Source organism: Podarcis bocagei, assembly GCF_964188305.1.
Source record: "Podarcis bocagei genome assembly, chromosome: 7".
NCBI lineage: Eukaryota > Metazoa > Chordata > Lepidosauria > Squamata > Lacertidae > Podarcis > Podarcis bocagei.
Window position 1 is genome coordinate 83,454,696 of NC_138132.1, and position 22,517 is coordinate 83,477,212.

Consider the following 22,517-nt stretch of genomic DNA (forward strand, 5'->3'; position numbering starts at 1 on the left):
AAACAGCCTGTGAAAGTGGTTTGTTTTTATGCTTCCTGCTTTATCTAGCAGAAAGCAGGCAGAACAACCATTTAGGGAGAGCTGCATTGGTGGGTGGGTGGCAGACTTGGGATGGTTCAAATGCTTGGCATTTTGCTGCTTCTCTCTCTCTCTCTCTCTCTCTCTCTCTCTCTCTCTCGTAAAAAAATAATTCACAAAACCCACCTTTTCTGGCTCAGAATCACTTCCCATATTATTCATTTTTAAGTTATTTTTATCCTACATCTTTAGAATTGAGCTTTTTACCTTTGCCCTGTTCCCTTTCCTTTTACATAAAAAGAAACCCAAGCAGTCCCCAGAGTTGCTCACAAATGATTTTTGAGATTACTTGCCAACACCTCTTTAATGTTAAAAGTTTCACTGTGTCTCTGAGAAATATGTAGGGTATTTGAATTGCATTTCTTATCAAAGAGATTATCGCCCCAGTTTGAGGTAGTTTTCTTTTAATTTTCTCTAGTTGCACAGCTTTGCCAAAATATTTTCTCTTTCTTCTCCCCCCCCCATAGAAGCCAATTATGGGATGTTGGTGGCTTGTGAGGATTTGAGGAAAGTCAGCCAGCAGCAGCAGCATATGGGGTGTGGAGTTTAGATGGGAAGTAGGAAAAGCCCCTCTTTTTTTCTTGTGTCAGTGTAGCACCTGCTTCTTCCTGCTTCTCACCAATATTTTTGTGTGAGTTGGAAGCTGCATCTCCAGGGTGCTTGGGTGCCTTAGAAGGTGTGCTTGGATTGTTGTCCTTTCAGACTTGGGCCCTTCACAATCACGTCTCTTAATCACTCTCTTGATCTGGGGAAGATTGCAATGCTTTCCCCCTCATCTGTGTTGCAGCTCCCTGCGTGGGCATGCGCTGAAGTGGTGGAAAGTAGGGAAGCCAGCTGCTGTAATGCTGCAAAGGACTTGGTTTGGCAGTGGAGCCTCCTTGCCAGCAGAGATGCTGACAGCACCAGGACATGACTTGGGGGTCTCAGTCTCTGAAATGGCTCTTCACACCCAACTGCCATTGTCTGAAGGCTGGTGCCATTCCTTCCTCATCTGCAAACATGGGGCTGCTGCCACCACAGACGGAAGTAGATGGTAGCTCCTCCCCCCTCTCACCCAGTGCCATGGGGTGCCTCATATGGGCATGGCCTGGACTTGCACACACCCCTCCCAGGGTTCCTCCTGAGCCTTGCCTGACAGGGCAGTATGTCATAGTCTTCTGCCATCGCATTATGACATGGCAACAGGGCTATGCTCCAGTCAAGCCTTAAGTTTCATCCCTCGGACCTCCCTGCGATCCTTTTGTCCTTGGTCATTGGCGGCCAGTGCTAGTGGAAAGGGAGGCCGTGAGCTGCTTTGTGGGGTGGCCACAGAATTTGCAGTTCCTGTCCTGGTGGGAGAATCCCAGGTATGTGCTTAAGGCAGGTCCCCACTAGCATTTCTAAGCAGTGGCGTTTGTCTTCTGGGCATCTCCCCAGGTGGGAGGAAGCACTGGGTTCATTACTGAACTCTGCAGTTAACTTGAAGGGGACTCTGGGGGGAGCAGGGAGAGAGAAAACACTTAAGAGGAACCTTGGCTGGGCTTTATGGCCATCAATTGTTAAAAAGAGAAGCATCTGGGAATGTTTTAATAACCGTGACTCCAGGCATATGAATGGCTGTTCTGCAGTTCTAATGACTTCTACTTAGGCTGGCTCTGAATTGCTAAAGTCCAGAATATCTTGGGTTGGTCTGTCAGGTGCAGCTGAGAAGCATCCTGTGTTGCTTTATCAGTCCTCATTGCCTTTATTTATGGGCATACAAAGAAGCCACCGCACAAGGAGGCTCCTCTCCACTGTCCTCTGTTTCTATCAAGCTTAAATATTGCAATTAGAAGGAAGGAGGGAGGTTTAGGGTAATTAAGCCTATTACAATTTAATGCACAGATGGGAGGTAACTTTTGCTTTGTGGCTTGTTTTGAGGAGTAGGTGAAAAGTTGCCTGTTGCACAGTTATGCAGGTCATTTGTGTGTCCACCAGTAACTAGTTTCTATAGAAAGTCGTGACCATTTTCTGAACTGGCGGAAGTGAATTTAAGTCCATTGTGGCTGCAGCAGGGCAGGGTGTGGGGAGCACATTTTGCACCAGCCTCCAGAGGTAGTAGGTGGTGAGCTCTTTGTAGATAGTTTTTTTTTCTACTGAGATGGGTCTGACTGATTTCACCAGCTGAAATGCTGTACTCCCAGCTAAGGGAGCTGGGCATGTTTAGCCTGGAGAAGAGGAGGTTAAGGGGTGATATGATAGCCATGTTCAAATATATAAAAGGATGTCACATAGAGGAGGGAGAAAGGTTGTTTTCTGCTGCTCCAGAGAAGCGGACACGGAGCAATGGATCCAAACTACAAGAAAGAAGATTCCACCTAAACATTAGGAAGAGCTTCATGACAGTAAGAGCTGTTTGACAGTGGAATTTGCTGCCAAGGAGTGTGGTGGAGTCTCCTACTTTGGAGGTCTTTAAGCAGAGGCTTGACAACCATATGTCAGGAGTGCTCTGATGGTGTTTCCTGCTTGGCAGGGGGTTGGACTCGATGGCCCTTGTGGTCTCTTCCAACTCTATGATTCTATGATTCCTGGAAGGATAAGACCACCAATAGGACACAGTGGCTGTGTGCTTCCTTCCAGCTCAGAGGCCGCTTGCTTCTGAATACCAGTGGGTAAAACAGGCCACCAAAAAATCTCTGTTGTTTTCTGCAAGTAGACCAGGAACCCCCATGCATTTCAGTCGGTAGACCTGGCTTCTGAGAATCCCCATCCTCACTAAATAGCAATCGCTGGGGAAGAACAGCAGGACTGAGGGTTAAGTTATTTTCCTTGGGTCAAAGCTGGTCAGGCTCTTTGTCCCCTCGTGCTTTGTCACAGCTCTCTGGGTCCACCATCTCTTCCAAGCTGATGCTGTTAACAAGCTGCTAACCCTTTGGCACATTTTAAGGTGCTCAGACCTATTTCTGCTCTTGTTGCCAACAGAAACAATATTAAGCAAAGAAGAATGGGCACTCATGGTTCTCCAAAGCCGCCTCTCTATATAGGCCCTGTTGGTGTTCGCCCTCTGGTGTTGGAGGTGTAGAACTGCACTGTGGCTGTGTTTTGACTTGGTGTGGGTGGCATGAGAGAAAGAGATAATTGGGATGGAGGAATCTGCTCTTCCAGGTTGGAAGCACAATGAATCATCTTTTCAAGGGGCATTTAAAATTACACTGCAAAAATCAATTGCTCTCAGTGTTTCATTTACAAAGTCTCATACAAGAGGACTTACATAGGCAGCTTTGTGTCCCCACTGCACCCCACAGCTGCCTATTGCTGTGTCTTGCCTTGGACCAAGGAAGGGGCAACAGGGCCAGGGCCACGCTTCCGTAAATTGTCAGGAAGTCAGAGGAACTTCAGTGAGGGGCAGAAGTGTCACCTCTTGGTTCATTTGCAGCTCTAGAATCTTTTGAATTGTTTTCCTAATGGCAACTGTCAACGTGACCCTTTTCCCCTTGTCTTCAGGTTGTTTCTGTGAGGCTGAGGCAAGTTTCTCCCCTCCCCATAGTTTTAAGCTTACTGGAAAAGGGGAGCCTGTGTTCAAGGCTGTTCTGTTCCAAGCAGGCTCCGGATTTGGCAAATAACCTGTCCAACTTTATCTTGTAGCCCAAACAGCTGCAACTGCACCAAAGATTTGGAACAAACCAAAAGAGCGGAGCCAGGCCGCTGAGGAGGGGGTGGAGGCCGAACCCGAGGTAAGGCGGGCAGGAGGGCGGAGAGGTGGGGTGCTCAGGAGCCATCGTGCTGCCAAGTTTCAAGGGATTCTCTGGCCCTTGAGGTGAACCTACTAAGCCAGGGAGCCCCAGAAGTTTGCCTAGTTTTTGATTTTGAGTGACTACCCTTGTAGAGAGGGATAAGTTGAGGAAAATGTTAAGAGCGCTACAACCTTCACCAGACTCCCATTAGCCAGCTAGGACTGGCAGTCCAGGAAATCCTGAGGGCAGCAGGTTGGCAGAGGCTGCAGTATTGTTTACTAGTGGAGCTTTTAATCAGTTCTGCTAGGGAAGTGTTGATTGGGGGGGTGTCAATTGAAAAACAAAATCCTTTTTAAAAAATCATTTGGGCCATTCTGGACGCTTTACAGCAACAGAGCATTGTCAGTACTTTGGAAACTATTTCAAAATGATAGAAACTGGAGAATGCCTGTTGTTGTTTTTTAAAATGAAATCCATAATGTGAGGGTTTGATTAGCTGCTTGTGCGTGAAAACGTGCTCCCTCAGAGTTTGTGTGCCCCCACAAACCTCCGTGTGTGACGGAGCTCCTCAGACATGTCTGCTCTAGTCACTAGTAGAGTCCGACAGTGGCTGCCTGCGGAAGCGTTTCCAGCAAAGAAGTTCCTTAACGGAAACGCGTCTCCTGGACTCACGGCGTGACAGTTTCCTGCGAGGTATGGGTCTCCCTATGTGAGACTCAGATACCTCCCCACTATTTTCGCTGGAAGCATCCCTGAGCCCTCCCTCCTGCTCACATTCCCTCAGAGAATCACTCCTCCCCCTGCTGGTCCCTGCTTCAGCAGTTGAGTCTCTTTCATCCTGCCTGAGTCCCTCCACCACCTGATGCTCTGATGGCAGTTCCCTGACATCCACTTCCCCTCCAGGGCCCCCCTCACCCCCTCCCAATTCCTCCCCCCTGGGAGGTGAAGGGCTAAAACCCCGAAACGAATCTTCCTCATCTTCTGACGTCTCGAACAATTCTCTCCATCGATCGTCGTCCTGGCCAGCTGAATCCTCCTCCTCTTCAGAATCTGGGAACCCCTCCAACTCCTCTTCCTCGTCGGTGGTGGCAAAGTATTCCCTTCGGAACCTCGCTACAGGCTGAGGTTTACGTGGGAACCTCTGATGAAAAGTCTCTATTAAAACCTCGTCATTGACATCCTCTGCCCTAACCCAGGTGTTTTCCGACTCCGGTTCCCCTTCCCACATTACCAAATACTCTACTTGATCTCCCTTCCACCTGGAATCGAGGATCTCCGCTACATGGTAGCTGTGTTCCTTCTCCTCCATTGCTGGTCCCCTAGTGACCCTCCCCTCACTGTCTCCTCTATACGGTGACAGCAACGACCTGTGAAAAACTGGGTGCAGCTTCATGTGGTTCGGTAACCGGAGCCTGAAAGCCACTGGATTGACCTGCTGTATGACTTCAAACGGACCCAGCCTTTTGGGTCTTAATTTCTTACAACCTCCTTTGAATGGCAACCCTTGGGTAGACAGCCACACCTGGTCCCCCACCCTGATGCTTTCACCTTCCCTTCTGTTTTTGTCTGCTTGCCTCTTATATTCCTCCTTAGCCCTGTTTAAGTTGAGTTGGAGCTGGCGATGGATCGCTTCCATTTCTTCCACGAACTGTTCTGCAGCTGGAACGCTCCAGTTCTCCCCCTCCCCCCCTGGGAAGGCTCTGGGATGGCACCCGTGATTGGCCAAAAAGGGGCTCATCCCCGTGGACACGTTCTCTGCATTGTTGTAGGCAAATTCTGCCAACGCCAGCTTCTCCACCCAATCATTCTCCCTGTCATTAACATAACACCTCAAATATTGTTGGAGAACCCCATTTGCTCTTTCCGCCTGCCCGTTGGTTTCAGGATGACGGGCCGTCGAGAAATTAACCTCTACATGCAGTAAGCTCATGAGCTTCCTCCAGAACCTGGAAGTAAATTGTTTCCCTCGGTCTGAAACCACCCTCAAGGGGGCGCCATGCAACCTAAACACATTCTCTACAAACAATTTGGCGGTTTCTTCTGCTGTAACCGCATGTGAGCAGGCTATGAAGTGGGCCATTTTAGTTAACAGGTCTACTACAACCATGATGGCTGTTTTCCCTCTAGACCTTGGCAGATCAGTCATGAAATCTATTGCCACTGCTTCCCACGGTCTCTCAGGTGTGGGCAGTGGTTCTAATAAACCAGCCGGCGCCTGCCTCTCCCCCTTGGCTCTTTGGCATTGTTCACACCCTCTCACATACTCCCGCACATCTTCCCTGACCTTGGGCCACCAAAATTCCCTGGTAACCAGCCACATGGTTTTGTGTTGCCCAAAGTGCCCTGCTGTGGGGCTATCGTGCAGCTGCTTGAGTACTTTCTCCCTCAATTCCCCTTCAGGTATATATAACGCTCCCTTATAATACAATGCCCCATTTCTCTCCTCAAAACCACCGGGTTTGTCTTCCTCCCCTCTGAGATCCCTGAGTTTCCCCTGGGCGTATGCATCCTGCACCGTACCCTCTACCAATTCCCTTTGCCCCACCAAAGTCGCCCCACACACCCAGCGGTCCTCTGGAATGATATGGGTTTCTTCGGGTGCTCCCTCCCCCTCCAAATATTCAGGTTTGCGTGAGAGAGCGTCCGCCCTAACATTCTCTGGGCCTGGCACATAACAAATCTCAAAGTTAAATTTGGAGAACTCTTGGGCCCATCTCAACTGCCTTTGGTTGAGCACTCGCGCCGTTCTCCAGTACTCTAGATTTTTATGGTCCGTGCACACTTGCACTTTATGTTGTGCACCAACTAGCAGATGCCTCCATCTCCGGAACGCCTCATGAATAGCAAGCAGTTCTCGGTCGTACACCGTGTAGTTCCTCTCGGATTTGTTCAGCTTCCGCGAGAAGAAGGCACACGGACGCCACTCCGACTCCTCCTTCCCCGGCTGCAGAAGAAGCACCGCCCCTATGGCTCTGTCAGATGCGTCTGTTTCCACCCTTAGCTTCTTTCGTAAATCCACATGCAGAAGTTGTTCTTCAGAGGCGAAGGCCCTTTTCAGTTCCTCAAACGCTCGCTCCGCCTCCGCCGTCCATACAAACTTCTTCTTACTGCTGAGACAGTCAGTGATGGGCGCCGTCAGATGGGCGAAGTTGCGGATGAACTTACGATAAAAGTTTCCAAACCCTAGGAACCTCTGCACATCCTTCTTGGTTTTGGGTGTTTTCCATTCCAGCACTGCCTGTACCTTGCCGGGATCCATGGCCAATCCCTTGTCTGACAGGCGGTACCCCAGGAATTCCACCTCCTTGGTATGGAACCGACACTTCTCCAGTTTGACCCACAGCCTGTTGGCTTGCAGTCTGCTCAACACTTCTCTGACGTCTCTCACATGTTGCTCCTCATTCTCAGAATACACCAACACATCATCTAGAAAGGCAACGCAATTCTTGTAGAGCAAAGGGCCCAGCACGTGGTTCATAAAAGATTGAAAACACGCGGAGCCTGCTTGTAATCCAAATGGCATAACGAGGTATTCAAACGCCCCCAAAGGGGTAAACATGGTGGTTTTCCATTCATCCCCTTTCCTTATGCGTATCAGGTTGTACGCCCCCCTTAGATCCAGCTTTGTGAAAATCTTTCCCTTCCTCACCATGTTCAAAATATCATCAATTCTGGGCATAGGGAACGCCACCGGTTCAGTCACTGCATTCAGCCGCCTAAAATCACATACAAGTCTCGGCTTGTCCGCATTTTTTTTGTCCACAAAGAACACTGGGCTCCCCCCTGCTGCTTTGGACTCTCTGATGAAGCCTCTCTTCAGGTTCTTGTCAATGAACCCTCGCAACTCCTGCATTTCCCTGTCTGACATGGCATACACCTTGCCCACGGGAAGCTGTGCTCCAGGGAGTAAATTGATCTGACAATCAAAGGGTCTATGAGGTGGTAGTTGGTCAGCTTCCTTCTCACTGAACACGTCGCTGAGATCTGCATACTGTGGTGGTACCTTCACCTTCCCCATTACTTCAGTCCCTGCTAGGGTGGCTTGGGCCCCTACTGAACCCTTCTCCCCTTTGCAGTGTTCTAGGCAATGTGCTGAACCAAAGGACACCACTCTTTGATGCCAGCCAACCAGCGGATCATGTAGAGCTAGCCAGCTCATTCCCAAAATAATGGGAGCGCCTCCCAGGGTGGCCACATTAAACGCTATCAGTTCTGTGTGCCTTGCCACCCTCATTATCATTGGGACAGTCTGCAAGCGGACTCCTCCTCCCAACAACTCCCTGCCATCAATCGTGGTCACCTGCAGGGGGTTGCTTAAAGGGATGGTCTGTATCTGGTGTTCAGCAGCAAACTCCTTGCTCATAAAATTGCAGGAGCTGCCTGAGTCCAATAGCGCCTTTATTTTTAGGGGGTGCCCATTCTGCAGCTCTAGCGACACTTCAATCACTAGAGCAGGTCGAGGAGCTTCTGGCACGGGCACTTTCACTGCTCTTTGGCCTGGCTGCAGTGCCCCAATTGTGGCAACCAGGCGTTGGCTTTTACCTGCTCCTCTCCCCCTTCTTCTCCCCCCTCAACAGCTCCCACCATCCCTTGCCATTCCTTCCTCTGGGGGCAGACTCTGGCAAAGTGGCCTGGCTGTTGGCAGAGATAGCATTTCCGGGGGCCCTTTCCCTCCTTCTTAGCTCCCTCGCTGGTTTTTGAAAATGCGCGCGCGCGCGCTGTTCCGATTTCCATCGGCTCTGCCGGCGGGAAAGCTGGCTCAGGAATGTCTGGAATGCGGAACTCCTTCCAACGTTCCCCTCTCCCTTCCCGCCTCTCCAAGGCTCTTGCCTCCTGCCGCGCTCCTATGGTCAGCGCAGATTTGGTCAGCTGATCCATAGACTCCGCCCTGGGGCTCCGTGCCAGCTCGTCTTTCACCCCCGAAGAAAGACCTTCTTCAAATAGCATTTGAACGGGTGCCGCCGATAAATCCCAACTCAGTCTGTGAATCAGCATGGTAAACTCAGTCCAATATTCACGGACAGATCGACTCCCCTGCTTACAAGCCATTAGCTGTCTGCGCACCACCCCTTCCTCAATATCGCTGGAAAACATGATATCCATTGCACGAAAGAACTTCATTGTGTCCTTTAGTATGTCATTGTGCGTTGCCATTAGGGGTCGAACCCAGTCTCTAGCCCCTTTCTCAAGATGCCCAATTACAAAAGCAACTCGCGATTCCTCATCAGGGAACTCATCGAACTGCACATTAAGGGCATATTGCATCTCTGTCCTAAAAGCATGGTAGTCCTTGGGGTCCCCCCCAAATTTCTGCACCAATCCTGGTACCTTTCTGGGGAATTGAGTGGCTCTCCCCTTCTTGTCTGCATCCTGAGCCCTTCTCTCCTCCAGCCTCGCCGTCTGCAGGGCCAGTTGAACCTCCAACGCTCGGTATCTATCTTCCAAGCTTGGACCAGCTCCAGCCCCTGCTCCTCCGGTTCCGGTTGGTTCGCTCATGATGCCTTCTCTTGCACAGGCAGCGTACAAAGACTGTCGGACTGCTGTGAGGGTTTGATTAGCTGCTTGTGCGTGAAAACGTGCTCCCTCAGAGTTTGTGTGCCCCCACAAACCTCCGTGTGTGACGGAGCTCCTCAGACATGTCTGCTCTAGTCACTAGTAGAGTCCGACAGTGGCTGCCTGCGGAAGCGTTTCCAGCAAAGAAGTTCCTTAACGGAAACGCGTCTCCTGGACTCACGGCGTGACAGTTTCCTGCGAGGTATGGGTCTCCCTATGTGAGACTCAGATACCTCCCCACTATTTTCGCTGGAAGCATCCCTGAGCCCTCCCTCCTGCTCACATTCCCTCAGAGAATCACTCCTCCCCCTGCTGGTCCCTGCTTCAGCAGTTGAGTCTCTTTCATCCTGCCTGAGTCCCTCCACCACCTGATGCTCTGATGGCAGTTCCCTGACACATAATCTCTATTTGGCCAGTGTTTCCCTTTTTCAGACTGAGAGCCTTTCTCCCTCATGGGCAACCTTCCAGGGGCCAGTGGAGGGCAGGGCCATGGGCATTAAAAAAGTAGGCAGGGCAGTAGATGCAACTCCCACCCTTTGTACAGTCATGCAGGATTCTACATGCTGCTCTATCTAGGCAAGTGAGAAGTATTCTCACGGCTCCAGCCAGGTGTGCAGCAGCAGAGCTAAGGAAAGGGGCATTTCCTTGGAAGAGTTCCAAGGACCAGTAAGAGGAGTCTGGAGGGCCACATGCAACTTCCAGTCCTTAGTTTAGAGGCAGCAGAGCTTTGTTTATTGAGTGCTTGGCAGAGAGTAGGCCGCTGATTTGGGGCTTGCTTGCTGTTTCAGCCTAAAGCAGAAGTGGAACCTGGAGGTGACAGGATACTTGAATCTGAACAAGAGGCAATGAGCCAGAAGACTTGCCCTAGGAGGGACTCCCACTCTGACCTTAAGGTAGCGAAAGCTGCGGAGGAGAATGGTGAGCAGGAAGGGGAGCCCATTCGCAACGGTGCTGAGAACGTCTCCGAGGGGGAAGGAGGTGAGGGGAATTCAGGCTGCGCAGAGAGTCCCAGTGAAACCCCGTCCTGCCAGTATAAGCCAGGTAAGTACCAGTCACCCTCTGCTCAACTTACCCCAGAGGTTGGGGCATACTCAGCAGTCCGTGGCATGGGCTGTTACTCCTCTGCCTCTTTGGGGGGAAAACAGCATTTCTCCTAGCAAAGGGGTGAGAGAAAGTAATGGGAAAGGGGCCTTAGCTCAGTGGCAGAGTTACCTGCTTTGCATGCAGAAAGCTCCAGATTCAGCCCTCGGCAGCATCTCCAGGGCAGGGAGAATTGCTGTCAGTCAGTGTAGATGATACTGAACTAGAGCAGCAGAGTAAGGCAGCTTCCTATGTTCCTGTGTAACCAGGAAAATGTTGAGCAAGCTCAGAGAGCGAGAGAGCGCCTTCCCAGCAGAGGGCTTGGTGTCAGCTTCCGGTCTCAGGGTGATTCTTTGAGTCAAATCTCCAGGCCACCTCCGGAGTTTAAGGGCTGCTTCATGCAGTTGGCAGGCATGCCTTATTTCTTGTACACCTGAGCCGGAAATGGACAGTTGGCTATGACTTGCCGGTATTTTGAAAGAAGTAGCTAGCTGCAGGTGGAGTGAGCCCCGTGTGAGGTGGCCTCTCCAGAAGTAGATTTCTGGAGAGGAAGGCATCACTCCATGTCAGTTCTTTTCCTGCCTGGAATCCTGCCTTTGCTGCTTGGTTCCCTGAGATTCTGACTCTGAATCCGTGTGGATTCAGCAGGGCACGTGGTGGAGCCCACACTGGCACCTCCAGGGCCCTAGCTGGCAGCCATCACTGCACTTATGCCTCCCGACTCCCAGGCTTTTTAATTTTTCATGTGGTGCCAGAGCTCTCGTTTCCAGGATGTCAAACTTGTGGCTCCAGATGTTTGCCTCCCTTTAAAGAGCACTTCATTGGTGGTTAATTCCTGAAAATGACCCTTTGAAAGACTGAAACATATAAATTCTTTATAGAATATCTGCTGGACCTAGACTACAAATCTCTGCTGCGTTGCCCCTCTGTGTGATAAAAGTGACCACCTGTAGCTCTTTGGGCAGCCTATGCTCTCTGAGCCTCCAGGTGCATCTGCACAGAGCAGAGTGCACAACTGTCCCTCTGCTGCATGCACTGCTGCTGCTTGTACTGTGCTTCCCAAGGGTTCTTTAGAACAAAGCTACAAAACCTGTGGACGGCTGTCCCGGTGCTGTCCTGATCCTGCTTCTTCCCCTTCAGCATCAAACCCTTCTCCCCCCCCCCATGTAAAGAGATGCCGGGGGGGGGGTCCCCTCAGTCAAGAAAGGGCTCAAGCAAGGCTCTCTGTGACCAAATGGCCAAATGGATGCAAAGCCAGACCTCCCCAATCAGAGTGCAACATTCTTTTTCCATGGAGCCATGCACTCATTCCCTCGACCATTTCGTGACTTCCCCACAAAATAGGGACAGGGTGAGGCAAAGGAGAAAGATCCCCATGACCACAATTCCAATTGGAGCAAGGGGGCCTTGGTGGGAAAACATGGTGCAATGAATTGCCCCATCCTGAGGCTGGTGGTGTCATTACAGAGCAGTGGAAGCCCCAGGACTCCGAAGGGAAGAAGCAGTACGACCGGGAGTTCCTCTTAGACTTCCAGTTCATGCCTGCCTGCATCCAGAAGCCGGAGGGGCTGCCGCCCATCAGCGATGTGGTCCTTGACAAGGTATGGGGCTAGTGTGTAGGCAGAGGAAGTGAGTTTGTGGTGGCAGCTGAAGGTCAAGAGAGGCATACCTAGTGTTTTAAACTGAGAACTTGGATTTTGCAACATTTTGAAGACCTGGTCCGATTTAATAAAGCACAAGAGGAAATGCTGCCACTGGACTGGGTTTAAAACTAGATGATATGTATGCATCTTCCCCAAAACATTCTTCTAGCCTCAGGAAGCAGAAAACCCCCAATTCCCTTCCCCTGAGCTGCCTCTCTGTCAACAGACAGAAGCTTTCTGGTGGTGGGGTAGTTAGATGGCCCTGAACTGCCATGCCTCAGTTTGCTCAGCTTTAGCAGGCACCCCCCTCAGAGGTCAAGTTAGAAGGGAAATGGATCTTGATGGGCAGGATGAGTCATTGGCTGTGCGTTCTGTTTTCAGCTGTAGCTCTTGAGGCTACTTGGGAGTATCTACCAAATGCTGCTGTCTGTGCAGACGGTTGCTGCATGGCTACCTGTAACTTTACATTTTTCTGCCAATACAGATCAATCAGCCAAAACTGCCTCTTCGAACTTTGGATCCTCGGATATTGGCACGGGGTCCAGATTTCACACCAGCATTTGCTGATTTCGGAAGACAAATCCCTGGAGGGCGGGGCGCACCTGTAAGTGTCAGAGTTACATCCACAGTTAGAAATGACCTTTTGCCTTTTCCTTCCAGAATCTGGAGCAGCTGCCAGTTTGGGAGCTCTTCTGCAGTCACGTTTTCTCAGTTTTCTCTCTTTCCTTCTCCTCTTCCCTTTTCCTCCTCCCTCCGCTGGTCTGTGCCTTTCCTCATTCTGTCTTCCTTCCCATCCCTTACTTTGTTCTTGCATCTTTCTATCACCTGTAAGGCTCCTCATGTGCTTCCTTGACTCTATTTGACTGGAAAATAGTGTGTTCGCCTCTGAAGGAGTCAATTGGTTCTGTTGACACCGGTGGGAAGGAACATAGCCACCTGCTTAGTATTCTGCTGAGGTTCTGCTTCTTGAGCTCCTTTGGTTTCTGTATAGCGGGGGGCCAAGCAGGGACGATATGGGGCTGCGGGGGGGGGGGGGAGAGAAGAAGCAAAAGAAGAGGAGAAACCTTCTTAAAATAATTATGGTGAGTCAGGTGAAATAAGTTCTTTGCAAGTGGCATCTGCTTCTTGGCTTGCGGAACAGCCATCCAGCTAATGGGTTTTTAATGGGAAATGACAAAAAATGGGGGGGCGGGTTTAAATTTAAGCTAAAGACCTACCTTCTGAAGTTGTGATGCCCATCTGCTGTAACAGACGCCTACATGGGCATGTCAGGTCTTTCTGTGTCAGCCTGTGGATAATACCTTCCTTTCCCCCACCCCTTTCTTTCTTTTTACAGGCCTGCAAAGTGCAGCCCCCACCTGGACTCCAGCCCCTTGCTCGGTGTGGGCCCCCAGCATGCCCTTTGTTGGTCTCATCTCACCCACAGCTGAGGAACTTGACCATAGGGGTAAGCCATCCTGCCCCCGCCCCCAGTTTCCTCCCTCACTGTGAGCGTCTTTTTGCAAAGCCTTCTCCTCTGCCCTCCTGTCTTCAGAGTAGCTAGCAAACAACCCCACAGAGCACAAGCCTGTAATGGAAATGGCACCAGCCTTGCCTTGTACTCTTCTCTAGGCTGCCGTCTCTTCAGTGGTGGGTGGGACAGCACCAGCAGAGGGCATACTGGGACTTTGGCCTGAGCTGGATCTGCCCTAGGGCTGCTCTTCGCAGTCCTGTGTAGAGGGGGAGACCAGGTAAGTCCTGCTTGACCTGTCTTCGTTTTTCTTTTGGCTTGGAGCATTTAGCAGCTCGTGGATGCTCCATCTCAGCCTTGCTGAATGGCAGCTTTTCCCCCCTTCTGCATTTTGGAGAGTAACAGCTTTTCACTAACCTTGGTACCTGGTGGCACAGTTAATCGGGTAACAAGTTTAAAAAATGCATCTTATTTTCAAAAAGGACTTGGGTGAGGTGAATTAGAAATAGGTACAAATAGCTTAAGAAAAACAGCCAGCTGCTGTGCTGTAAAAGCCACCCCAGATGCACCAGGAGGAAGGCCTTAATCTAACTCAGTGGCTCAGTTTTCTAACGCTAGAAAAGAATGCAAGGGACATTATGTTACAGAAGGTGCCGGAGATTGAATTGTTGTTGATTGTGGTGCTGATAGGTGAATGCTGGCTGAGGGCTACCATGAAATGGCAGCCCTTACGTCTGACTGCAAAATATTAAACATTCTTGGGTGGTGTTTGGGAGTGAGAGGTATGGGGGGGGGGCAGGGGGACAGAAGCGAAGATCTTGTGTCTGCATCGGACCTGATGTGGCCGGCATTGTGAACTTCACAAGTTTGTGATCTTAGTACAGCTCCTTTGCTGCTTATTCCTGCCCGGACTGGGAAATGATTTTGCTCTGCTCGGTGTTGAGCAGAGACTCCTGCTGGGGGATGTCCATGAAACACTTTTTGAAGTGCCAAAATCCATGTATCCTGCTCCCATAATGATCACTGCTTCCCCCAAGATTTGTAGAAAGGGACCTACAGTAGCAGGTGCTACAGCTCAAGCTGCTGGTGTAGAATTTAAGCACATAGAGAAGCTCCTTGCTGCATTTTGGATGTCAAGGGCTGGATTCTGGAAGGAGTTGATGCTGCCTTTGTGCAAGCCTTACTTGGTGCAGAACATGTGTGAATGGTGAAACCTCAGGAGGAGCGAGCTGGTGGTTTGCTGCTCTGTCCCACCAGTCAGGCTTGTTGTTGGCACTGTCTCCTCAGCAGCACCGTGGGCCGGTTGGAGCTGCGTCTGGATCACACTGGCCTGTGGTGTGCCTCTCAGGCAAAGTCCTGATTATTTGCTTGGATATGGACCTCATGTTTCAGGATTGGGGCTGTTGTGCTCACTTGTCAGACAGCAGGGGGAAGTGTTTTCTCCAGCACATTTAAAAAAAACAACCCACTCTTTCTCTTTCTTCCTCCTCCTACCTTGCCCTTCTTAAACGTTTGGTTCTCTTGTACCTCAGAAAGTGCAATATCCTGAAAACCTGGGGTTGTTTATCACAGCCACAGTGAAACATGGTCAGAAAGGCTCAGCCTCACGTAGCAAAGGAGGGGCTGCTTTTTGTGTGGCTGGGGCTGCTTGCCGGCAGCATTCCGTCTTGGTTCATATTCTCTCTGTGGGAAAGGTCTGTAACTCCATGCTTCAGTCCTCAGTGGCATCTCCAGGTAGAGCTGAGAGAGTTTCCCTGTCTGAAACCCTGAAGATGGACTTTGTATAAGGCAGTTTGCTACATTCCTATGTTCACCTGCATAAATTCCCAAGTAGATGCTAGTGTTGGCAGAGCAGGGTTGCTTTGATGCTGGACATATGTGTTGTTTGAGCCTCTTTGTGTTAAAGGGGACTTAACATTCAAGGGACTGGTTTTTCTCTTAGCTCTTAAACGTTGGACAGCGGAGATCTCAGCCAGGCCAGAGGCGGGAGCCCAGGAAGATCATCACGGTTTGTGTCAAAGAGGATGTACACCTGAAGAAAGCTGAGAATGCCTGGAAGCCGAGTCTGAAGCGTGCGACGCAAGCGGAAGACTCTGAGAGCATCAAAACCCAGGTGAGGCAAGAACATGAGCCTCCTGGCTGGGCTGCCAAGGGGCTGGCCCTTCTCCCCACTTTAACACCCACCCTTAGCTGCAGCGTGATTTGCATGGCTAAGAACAGGGTGGTCCAACGTGCAGCCCAAATATGGCAACATTTGACAACCCCACCTCCCCAGCCCTTGTGCTGCCTTCCCAAGCTGAGCAAGTGATGGGCTGGGCTGGGGCGGGGTGTATGCTCTAACAGGGTCCTAGAGTTCCGCCACCTTCTTCCCAAAGCCTGGTTAGTGCTTTCCTGCTTTGGAAGGGGGTGGGAGGGACTCACTTACCTGGCTATGGGAAGGCAGCACAAATTTTGGCCTCGCTCCCCCCTCCCCCCCCCACAACACACGGGTTCCTTGTTGAAATACGATTGCGGCCCACTTGATACGAAAAGTTGGACCTCCCTGGCTTAAAAGGACAAATGAGGATACCAGACAACCTACTACCTCTCTGGCAGGTGTATTTCTCTATGTTATCTACTTGACTGTTTCTGCCTTTCCTTGGGAGGGGGAAAGAAGGGGGATCCCACAGAGGACAGACTTCCTGTGTGGAATATATTTGCGTTCTGAGCTGCCACTGTACAAAGCTTTTGCTGCTCTGGAGTCTGGTTGTTTCAACCTGGCTGTGTCTGAACTTCCCTGTCTGCCTGTCTTCCCCTTTCCTCCTGGAGTTGCTGTGAACATGGGTGGAGCTGTTCAAGCTGACCTGGGATGGTTTGGGCATACAACGCAATGAAGCATACATGCCTGGGTACTGAAAGCAGCTGTCTTGGGCCGTTGCTCTCCTAGGCCTTTTGCCTCATTTGAGTTTTGCACCTTAACACCTGCATTTTCCCTTCAGGAGCTATTCCGCAAGGTCCGAAGCATCTTGAATAAGTTGACACCGCAGATGTTCAATCAGCTGATGAAGCAAGTGACTGATCTAACTGTGGACACGGAAGAGAGGTTGAAAGGCGTCATCGACCTTGTGTTCGAGAAAGCCATTGATGAACCCAGCTTCTCTGTGGCCTATGCAAACATGTGCAGGTGTCTCGTCACGGTAAGTGTGGAGTGGGAAGTTGGAAGAGGAAAATACCCAGTGGGAGCGGGGGCATGGCAGAGCTCCTGCTTAACATGCAGGATATCCCAGATTTGATCCCTGCCATCTGCTGTTAAAAGGATGATTTGAAAAGGACCTTATTGGCCTGAGTCTCAGGAGATACTCTGCCATTCAGGGTAGATAATACTGGGCTGAATTGCACTGGTCTGTCATCTGCTGCCTTTTAGACACCAGAATGAAAAGGGGTTTATGGGGAGGTTGTCCTGAAGATGCTTATCTGAACCAGGCTCATGCAGGCAATTAATAATAGCACCTTTCCATAATAGTTCACCTTTGATGTTAAAAGTTTATATATATTATGTATATGTATATATTACTGTGTTGTTTTCAATATGAATGCTGTGAGCCAGTCTGTTTGTCTAATATGTTTTTATCAATAATGGCCGGTAAATATTTTTATTAATAAAATGATAAAATGCTGGTTAGGAATGCAGCAAGTGATGAGAGTGCCCTGTTTTGCCTTTGTTGTGCTCACTTTCCTCCTCCTTGGCCCTTTTGACACGTACTGCACACAGCTGAAGGTGCCCATGGCGGATAAGCCCGGGAGCTTTGTCAACTTCCGGAAGCTACTCCTGAATCGTTGCCAGAAGGAATTTGAAAAGGACAAAGCTGATGACGATGTCTTTGAGAAGAAGCAGAAGGAGCTGGAAGCTGCCACAACGGTGAGTGTCGGCAGAGCACCCTCTGTGCGCTCCCAGGAGCAGGGAGCCCAAGACATGGGAGTCCTGTGGTGTTGCTGGCCTGGGAAGCGAGGCCATGGGCTTGTGGTGTGGCAGGCAGCCCTTTCTCACCACCCCTTCCTTCTCTGCCCCTCAGCCAGAGGAGAGGACGCGGCTCCACGATGAACTGGAAGAAGCCAAGGACAAGGCCCGGCGGCGCTCCATTGGCAACATAAAGTTCATTGGGGAGCTCTTCAAGCTGAAGATGCTGACAGAGGCCATCATGCACGACTGTGTGGTGAAGCTGCTGAAGAACCACGACGCGGAGTCCCTTGAGTGCCTCTGCCGCCTCTTGACTACCATTGGCAAAGACTTGGACTTTGAGAAAGCCAAGGTTAGAAGAACCTGGCACCCACACTGAGACCCTTGGTGGCTGTAGCCTTTTCTGTGGGCTGCTAAGTGGCGCTTGTGCTTTCCCCTAGAAGATGGGGCAGTGGGGTTGCTTTGCCCCTTGTGTCATCAGGGAAGAGTGAAACCCAAATCCATCTTCTTTGGTTCTGAAAAGAACTTAAGTGTTCAGAAAAGCTAGATCCATACCCCTTACTGGCCCAGCTTTATACCCGCCTGGAGTGGATAGAATGTGAGGCCACTTGGAAAGTGCAGAGGCGGGTGGGTGACTTTTATGTACTTCTATGTAGAAACCTCTTTACTTTTGCCTGGCTGGGATTAGCCCCTGTCCAAAGGTAAGAGTCGCCCTCATTGCTCCAGGCCCTGAAAGGTTTCCCAGGAGAGGCTGAAGAGGATCCCCTTCCCCATTCCCCCCTGTAAGGCAGTTTTTCATGTTCCTATGAAATATGGTGAGAGCATCTGTGTTTCCTCTAGCCTCGAATGGACCAGTATTTCAATCAAATGGAAAAGATAGTCAAAGAGAGGAAAACCTCTTCCAGAATACGATTCATGCTTCAAGATGTCATAGACCTCAGGCAGGTACGTGTCCGGCAAGGGAAGCAGATGAGTAATTGCCCACAAGAGAAAAGGGGTACTGCCCTCACCTGGCTCTTAGTCTTACCTTGAGAGGGTAGTTCTTGGTTTTTTAAAGGGCTGTCAGAGACCATCTTTTGATGATGGGTAGTGGAGCTGCTGTCTCCTGCATCATGGGCTGCTGTCATGGGGTAGCTGTGGTTTTACAGTCGACTTGTGTCACGCTTGTGGAAGGAGCTTGCGAGCAGCTTTCCTCTCAGTAGAATATCCCGCTTCCTCTGTCTGCATCAACCACAACTACCCCACAGTGTGCAGGGGAGAAAGAAGGCCTCATCCGTCCTTGCTTTCCTGTCTTCCACAGTGTAACTGGGTCTCACGGAGGGCAGATCAAGGCCCCAAGACGATAGAGCAGATCCATAAAGAAGCAAAAATTGAAGAACAGGAGGAGCAGCGGAAAGTCCAGCAACTAATGACCAAAGAGAAGAGGAGGCCTGGTAAGTTTCCAGAGTTCCCATCTGATGCTTGACCAGGAGGAGAGAGGAACAAGGGTCCATGTCATGAGAATTGCCTCCGGTGTCTAGATTATAGAGTGCCCTGTCCAGGTTGAATATATCTTTCTGCCCATATGCATTTCTTCCCATATATATATGCATATATATTATTGTTAAGCATATTGGGGAGCAACCTCCAGCCATTTGTTCTACTAGCGTGTGCATGGACCATTGCACAGAATAGGCAAATGGTGAAACTGCACAAATATTTTTTTAAAACCTGCCACACGATTGCTTAGGCAGAAATGCAAATTGAAATGCACTCTTCAGCTAAATACGACAGAGGAAACATAGCAGCCTTATTCCCATAGGCTCTCAAGCTTCACTTTACACATACAACTCATCCCAGACCACTTTAGCTACCATAGCAGGGATTCTAAAAAGTAACTTGTTTGTTTGTTTTGTTTGCAGGTGTTCAGAGGGTAGAGGAGGGTGGCTGGAACACGGTGCAGGGGGCGAAAAATACCCGTGTGCTGGACCCCACCAAGTTCCTTAAAATCACCAAGGTTTGTATGGAGGAAGAATCTCTTTCTGAGAGGAATCCTGAGAGACCAACTCTCCTTTGGTTGGTCATCTTCCACATTCCCAATCCTCAACATCAGCCTTCCTGAAAGTGGTGCCCTCCCAGACATTTTGCAGTTCCCACAGGTTCCAGCTTTACACACCTACAGTAGCTGGTGCCAGTGGGAACTGTAGTTCAGAATGCCAGGAGAGTGCCTGGTTGGGGAATCTTGGTTTTTCCTGCTGCCCTGCCCTCCAAGGAAGCTGTTTGTCCATCTGTGCATCTAGGCATTTTGAACTGGGAAGTGGGAGAGAGGGTGGCAGTGAGCCAGAGGGCGGGAGGATTTGTTTCCTTCTGTGAAACAGGATTGGGTGGGGCGGTTCCAATCCCCAGCAGGCTCTCCCTGATTTGTGCTCCTGTCTGTGTGTCTTTCAGCCCACAATAGATGAGAAGATTCAGCTTGTGCCTAAAGCCCAGTTGGGCAGCTGGGGAAAAGGCAGCAGTGGGGGAGCCAAGGCCAGTGAGATTGGTGAGTGTGGAGCCTCCCCCCCCCCCTGCATTTTGATCTGTGCACCCTGAAAAGTGCTGGCAGTTGCTGTTCCTCGTCAAATACATCTCCTTGTCATTTCTCCTTTTTTGGAATTTCCAGTCTTGGCTTACTTCCTGTTATGAATGGGCCGTGCAATGGGCCATATTCAGTGCTAGCCCTCCTCTTGGTACACCCACTAAAGTTAAATGGTTACAACAATCTTAGGTTCATTAAATTCAGTGGATTTACTTTGGGAAGGACTTAGCCTGATATAACTCCCATGTTCTACTTCTTCTTTTTCTTAAACATTCAAATATTTCACCAAAGTAATTGAATTGGTAGATCAAACCAGCGCTTGATCCGTTTCCGACTGTAGTGCTGCAGCAGTCTGTGGACAATACACTATAGTACTACAGTCGGAAACCGATCAAGAGCTAAGAATAGCATGATTAAGTTAGCTAGAGAGTCTCCTGAAAGAGTCGGTTTTTGCTTGGCTCCGGAAAGAGCTCAGTGTGGGAGCTTGGCAAATATCTTTGGGGAGTCCACACCACAGAGCTGACATTGCTACTGCAAAGACTCGGCCCTGATTGGATGATTGCTGAGATTCACTCAGTATCAATGCCTGGAACAAGAAATCAGAGCAAATTATCATAGCATCCATGACAGATGGCCATCCAACCTCTGCTTAAAAACCTCCACTGAAGGAGAGTCCAGAACCTCCCAAGGGAGCCTGTTCCACTGTCGAACAGCTCTAATTGTCAAAGGTTTTTCCTGGTGTTTAGTCAGAATCTTCTTTCTTGTCATTTGGAATCCATTGGTTTGGGTCCTGTCCTTCGGATCCAGCAGAAAACAAGCTGAATCCAACTTCCATTTGACTGCCCTTCAGATATTTAAAGGTAGCTATCTCCTCTCAATCTCTTCCAGGCTAAACATACCCAACTTCCTAAACTGTTCCTCATAAGGCTTGGTTTCTAGGGAAGGATTTGGTCCTTAGGAGACACCCAAGCCTGTTAAGGCTTTAAAGGGTTTCATGTATCTGTAGGTGACCTATCTCTCTCTCAGTGCAAAAACCCTCTGCCCTGAAGGATGAGAGAGATCATCAAGGCATCCACTTGACACAGTTAAACTTGTGCTAGGTTTAAGAGCTTCTGGGCCTCTGGCTGATGGGTTTCCTGGAGCCCTTGAGGCAGCTGTTACTCTCCCCAACATCCTCTTGCAGATTCCTTACGACCAAGTGCCACTAGTTTGAACCGATTCTCTGCACTGCAGCCTCCCGCATCATCTGTGTCTGCCTCAGCCACATCCGCAGAGTTGGACTCTCGCAGGGCCTTAACTAGGTAAGTCTCAGGCCACCCATGGCTGCTTCTTTCCCACTTCATATAATAATAATAATAATAATAATAATAATAATAATAATAATAGCCTTGAATGAGTTGTATGTGATTAAGCTGACTTTACGAACCCTCAATGTGTGTGTGTGTGTGTGTGTGTGTGTGTGTGTGTATGTGTATGTACGTACTCGGTAGCTCATGCTCTCGGGGGCTGTCCATGTAATGAAATGTGTGAAAAAAGCAGAGATTTAATTGCCTCTCCGATAAAACTCTTCTGCTTTTAGCGCTTGATGTCTGTGTTTACTATCACTTGAAAGTCACTTGAAAGCTAATTGGCACATAGCCGAGTTGGGGGTTAATTTTTTTTCAAGCAGTGCGTGAGTAAGGGATTTTCCTGAGAAATGTCTTTGCTCCCACAGTCGGGGGAGCACAGGCAGGGAGAAGAACGACAAGCTGCTCCCCTCTCCAGCCTCACGCCCCAACACCTTCTTGCGGGTCAGCAGCAGCAGGGAGCAGCTCTTGGACAACCAGGCTCAGGAAGAACAGCGGAGGGAGATGCTGGAGACTGTGAAGCAGCTGACAGGGGGGCTGGAGAGCGACTGGAACAGCACAGAGGCAGAGAGGAGCAAGGCCAAGGAAACTGGTGAGCTTTTCCTCTTCCTCCTCCAAGTTGGGACTTCTGAACTCTGGGCTGTCCTTCCTGCTGGATGAGCAGAAACATTTTGTGACTGATTTGGTTGGTGCTAATTTATGTCCATTGAGCTCATAGCATCATTTCATCCACGTTCATTTGTTGCCCCTTCTGAGTCAAAATGGTGGTGATCTAAAGCGAGGTATTCTGTGCAGATCTCTCTCTGGGATGAATTACACCACAAATCCTAGAGTGTGTAGCTGCATGTAGGACTTACGAAGAATGACAGGACACAGCCTAAGGACTTGCCTGTAATGACAATGGCATTTGCATCTCTGACATTGCATTGAAGTAAGCATTCTACATTTCCTGCCTCTTTCTCTCCCTCTCCCTCTCCCCTTACCCATTCAACTGTCTTAACAGCCAAGCCTGAAAATTCCACATCCCCAGCCCAAGAAAAACCTGCATTGTCAGAAGAGGAAATAGAGAGAAAGTGCAAATCGATCATTGACGAGTTCTTGCACATAAACGATTATAAGGTAAGGAGAGCTGTGGCCCATCGTGACGTGTATTGGAGTTTTCTCTTGGGGCGGAGGGCTTA

General features: G+C 49.9%; 1 protein-coding gene across 29 annotated transcripts in view; it reads left to right on the forward strand.

Annotated features, from left to right (window-relative positions):
• Positions 1-22,517, forward strand: part of EIF4G3 (eukaryotic translation initiation factor 4 gamma 3) — an 84,855-nt gene that overhangs the window by 56,428 nt on the left and 5,910 nt on the right. For 24 of the 29 annotated variants that reach the window (XR_014010294.1, XM_081202885.1, XM_081202906.1 and 21 more), the window contains 16 exons: positions 3,682-3,770; positions 10,112-10,364; positions 11,871-12,004; positions 12,531-12,650; positions 13,383-13,493; positions 15,439-15,609; positions 16,475-16,672; positions 17,248-17,394; positions 17,549-17,785; positions 18,274-18,378; positions 18,734-18,866; positions 19,335-19,429; positions 19,861-19,954; positions 21,174-21,291; positions 21,705-21,928; positions 22,340-22,455. Coding sequence is in view for 28 of the 29 variants with exons in the window: in XM_081202885.1 (XP_081059011.1) it covers positions 3,682-3,770; positions 10,112-10,364; positions 11,871-12,004; positions 12,531-12,650; positions 13,383-13,493; positions 15,439-15,609; positions 16,475-16,672; positions 17,248-17,394; positions 17,549-17,785; positions 18,274-18,378; positions 18,734-18,866; positions 19,335-19,429; positions 19,861-19,954; positions 21,174-21,291; positions 21,705-21,928; positions 22,340-22,455 (2,345 nt within the window). In the remaining variant the exon portion in view is untranslated. The remainder of the gene's footprint in view (positions 1-3,681; positions 3,771-10,111; positions 10,365-11,870; positions 12,005-12,530; positions 12,651-13,382; positions 13,494-15,438; positions 15,610-16,474; positions 16,673-17,247; positions 17,395-17,548; positions 17,786-18,273; positions 18,379-18,733; positions 18,867-19,334; positions 19,430-19,860; positions 19,955-21,173; positions 21,292-21,704; positions 21,929-22,339; positions 22,456-22,517) is intronic. The other 5 variants (XM_081202886.1, XM_081202902.1, XM_081202904.1 and 2 more) reach the window with 1 other exon arrangement.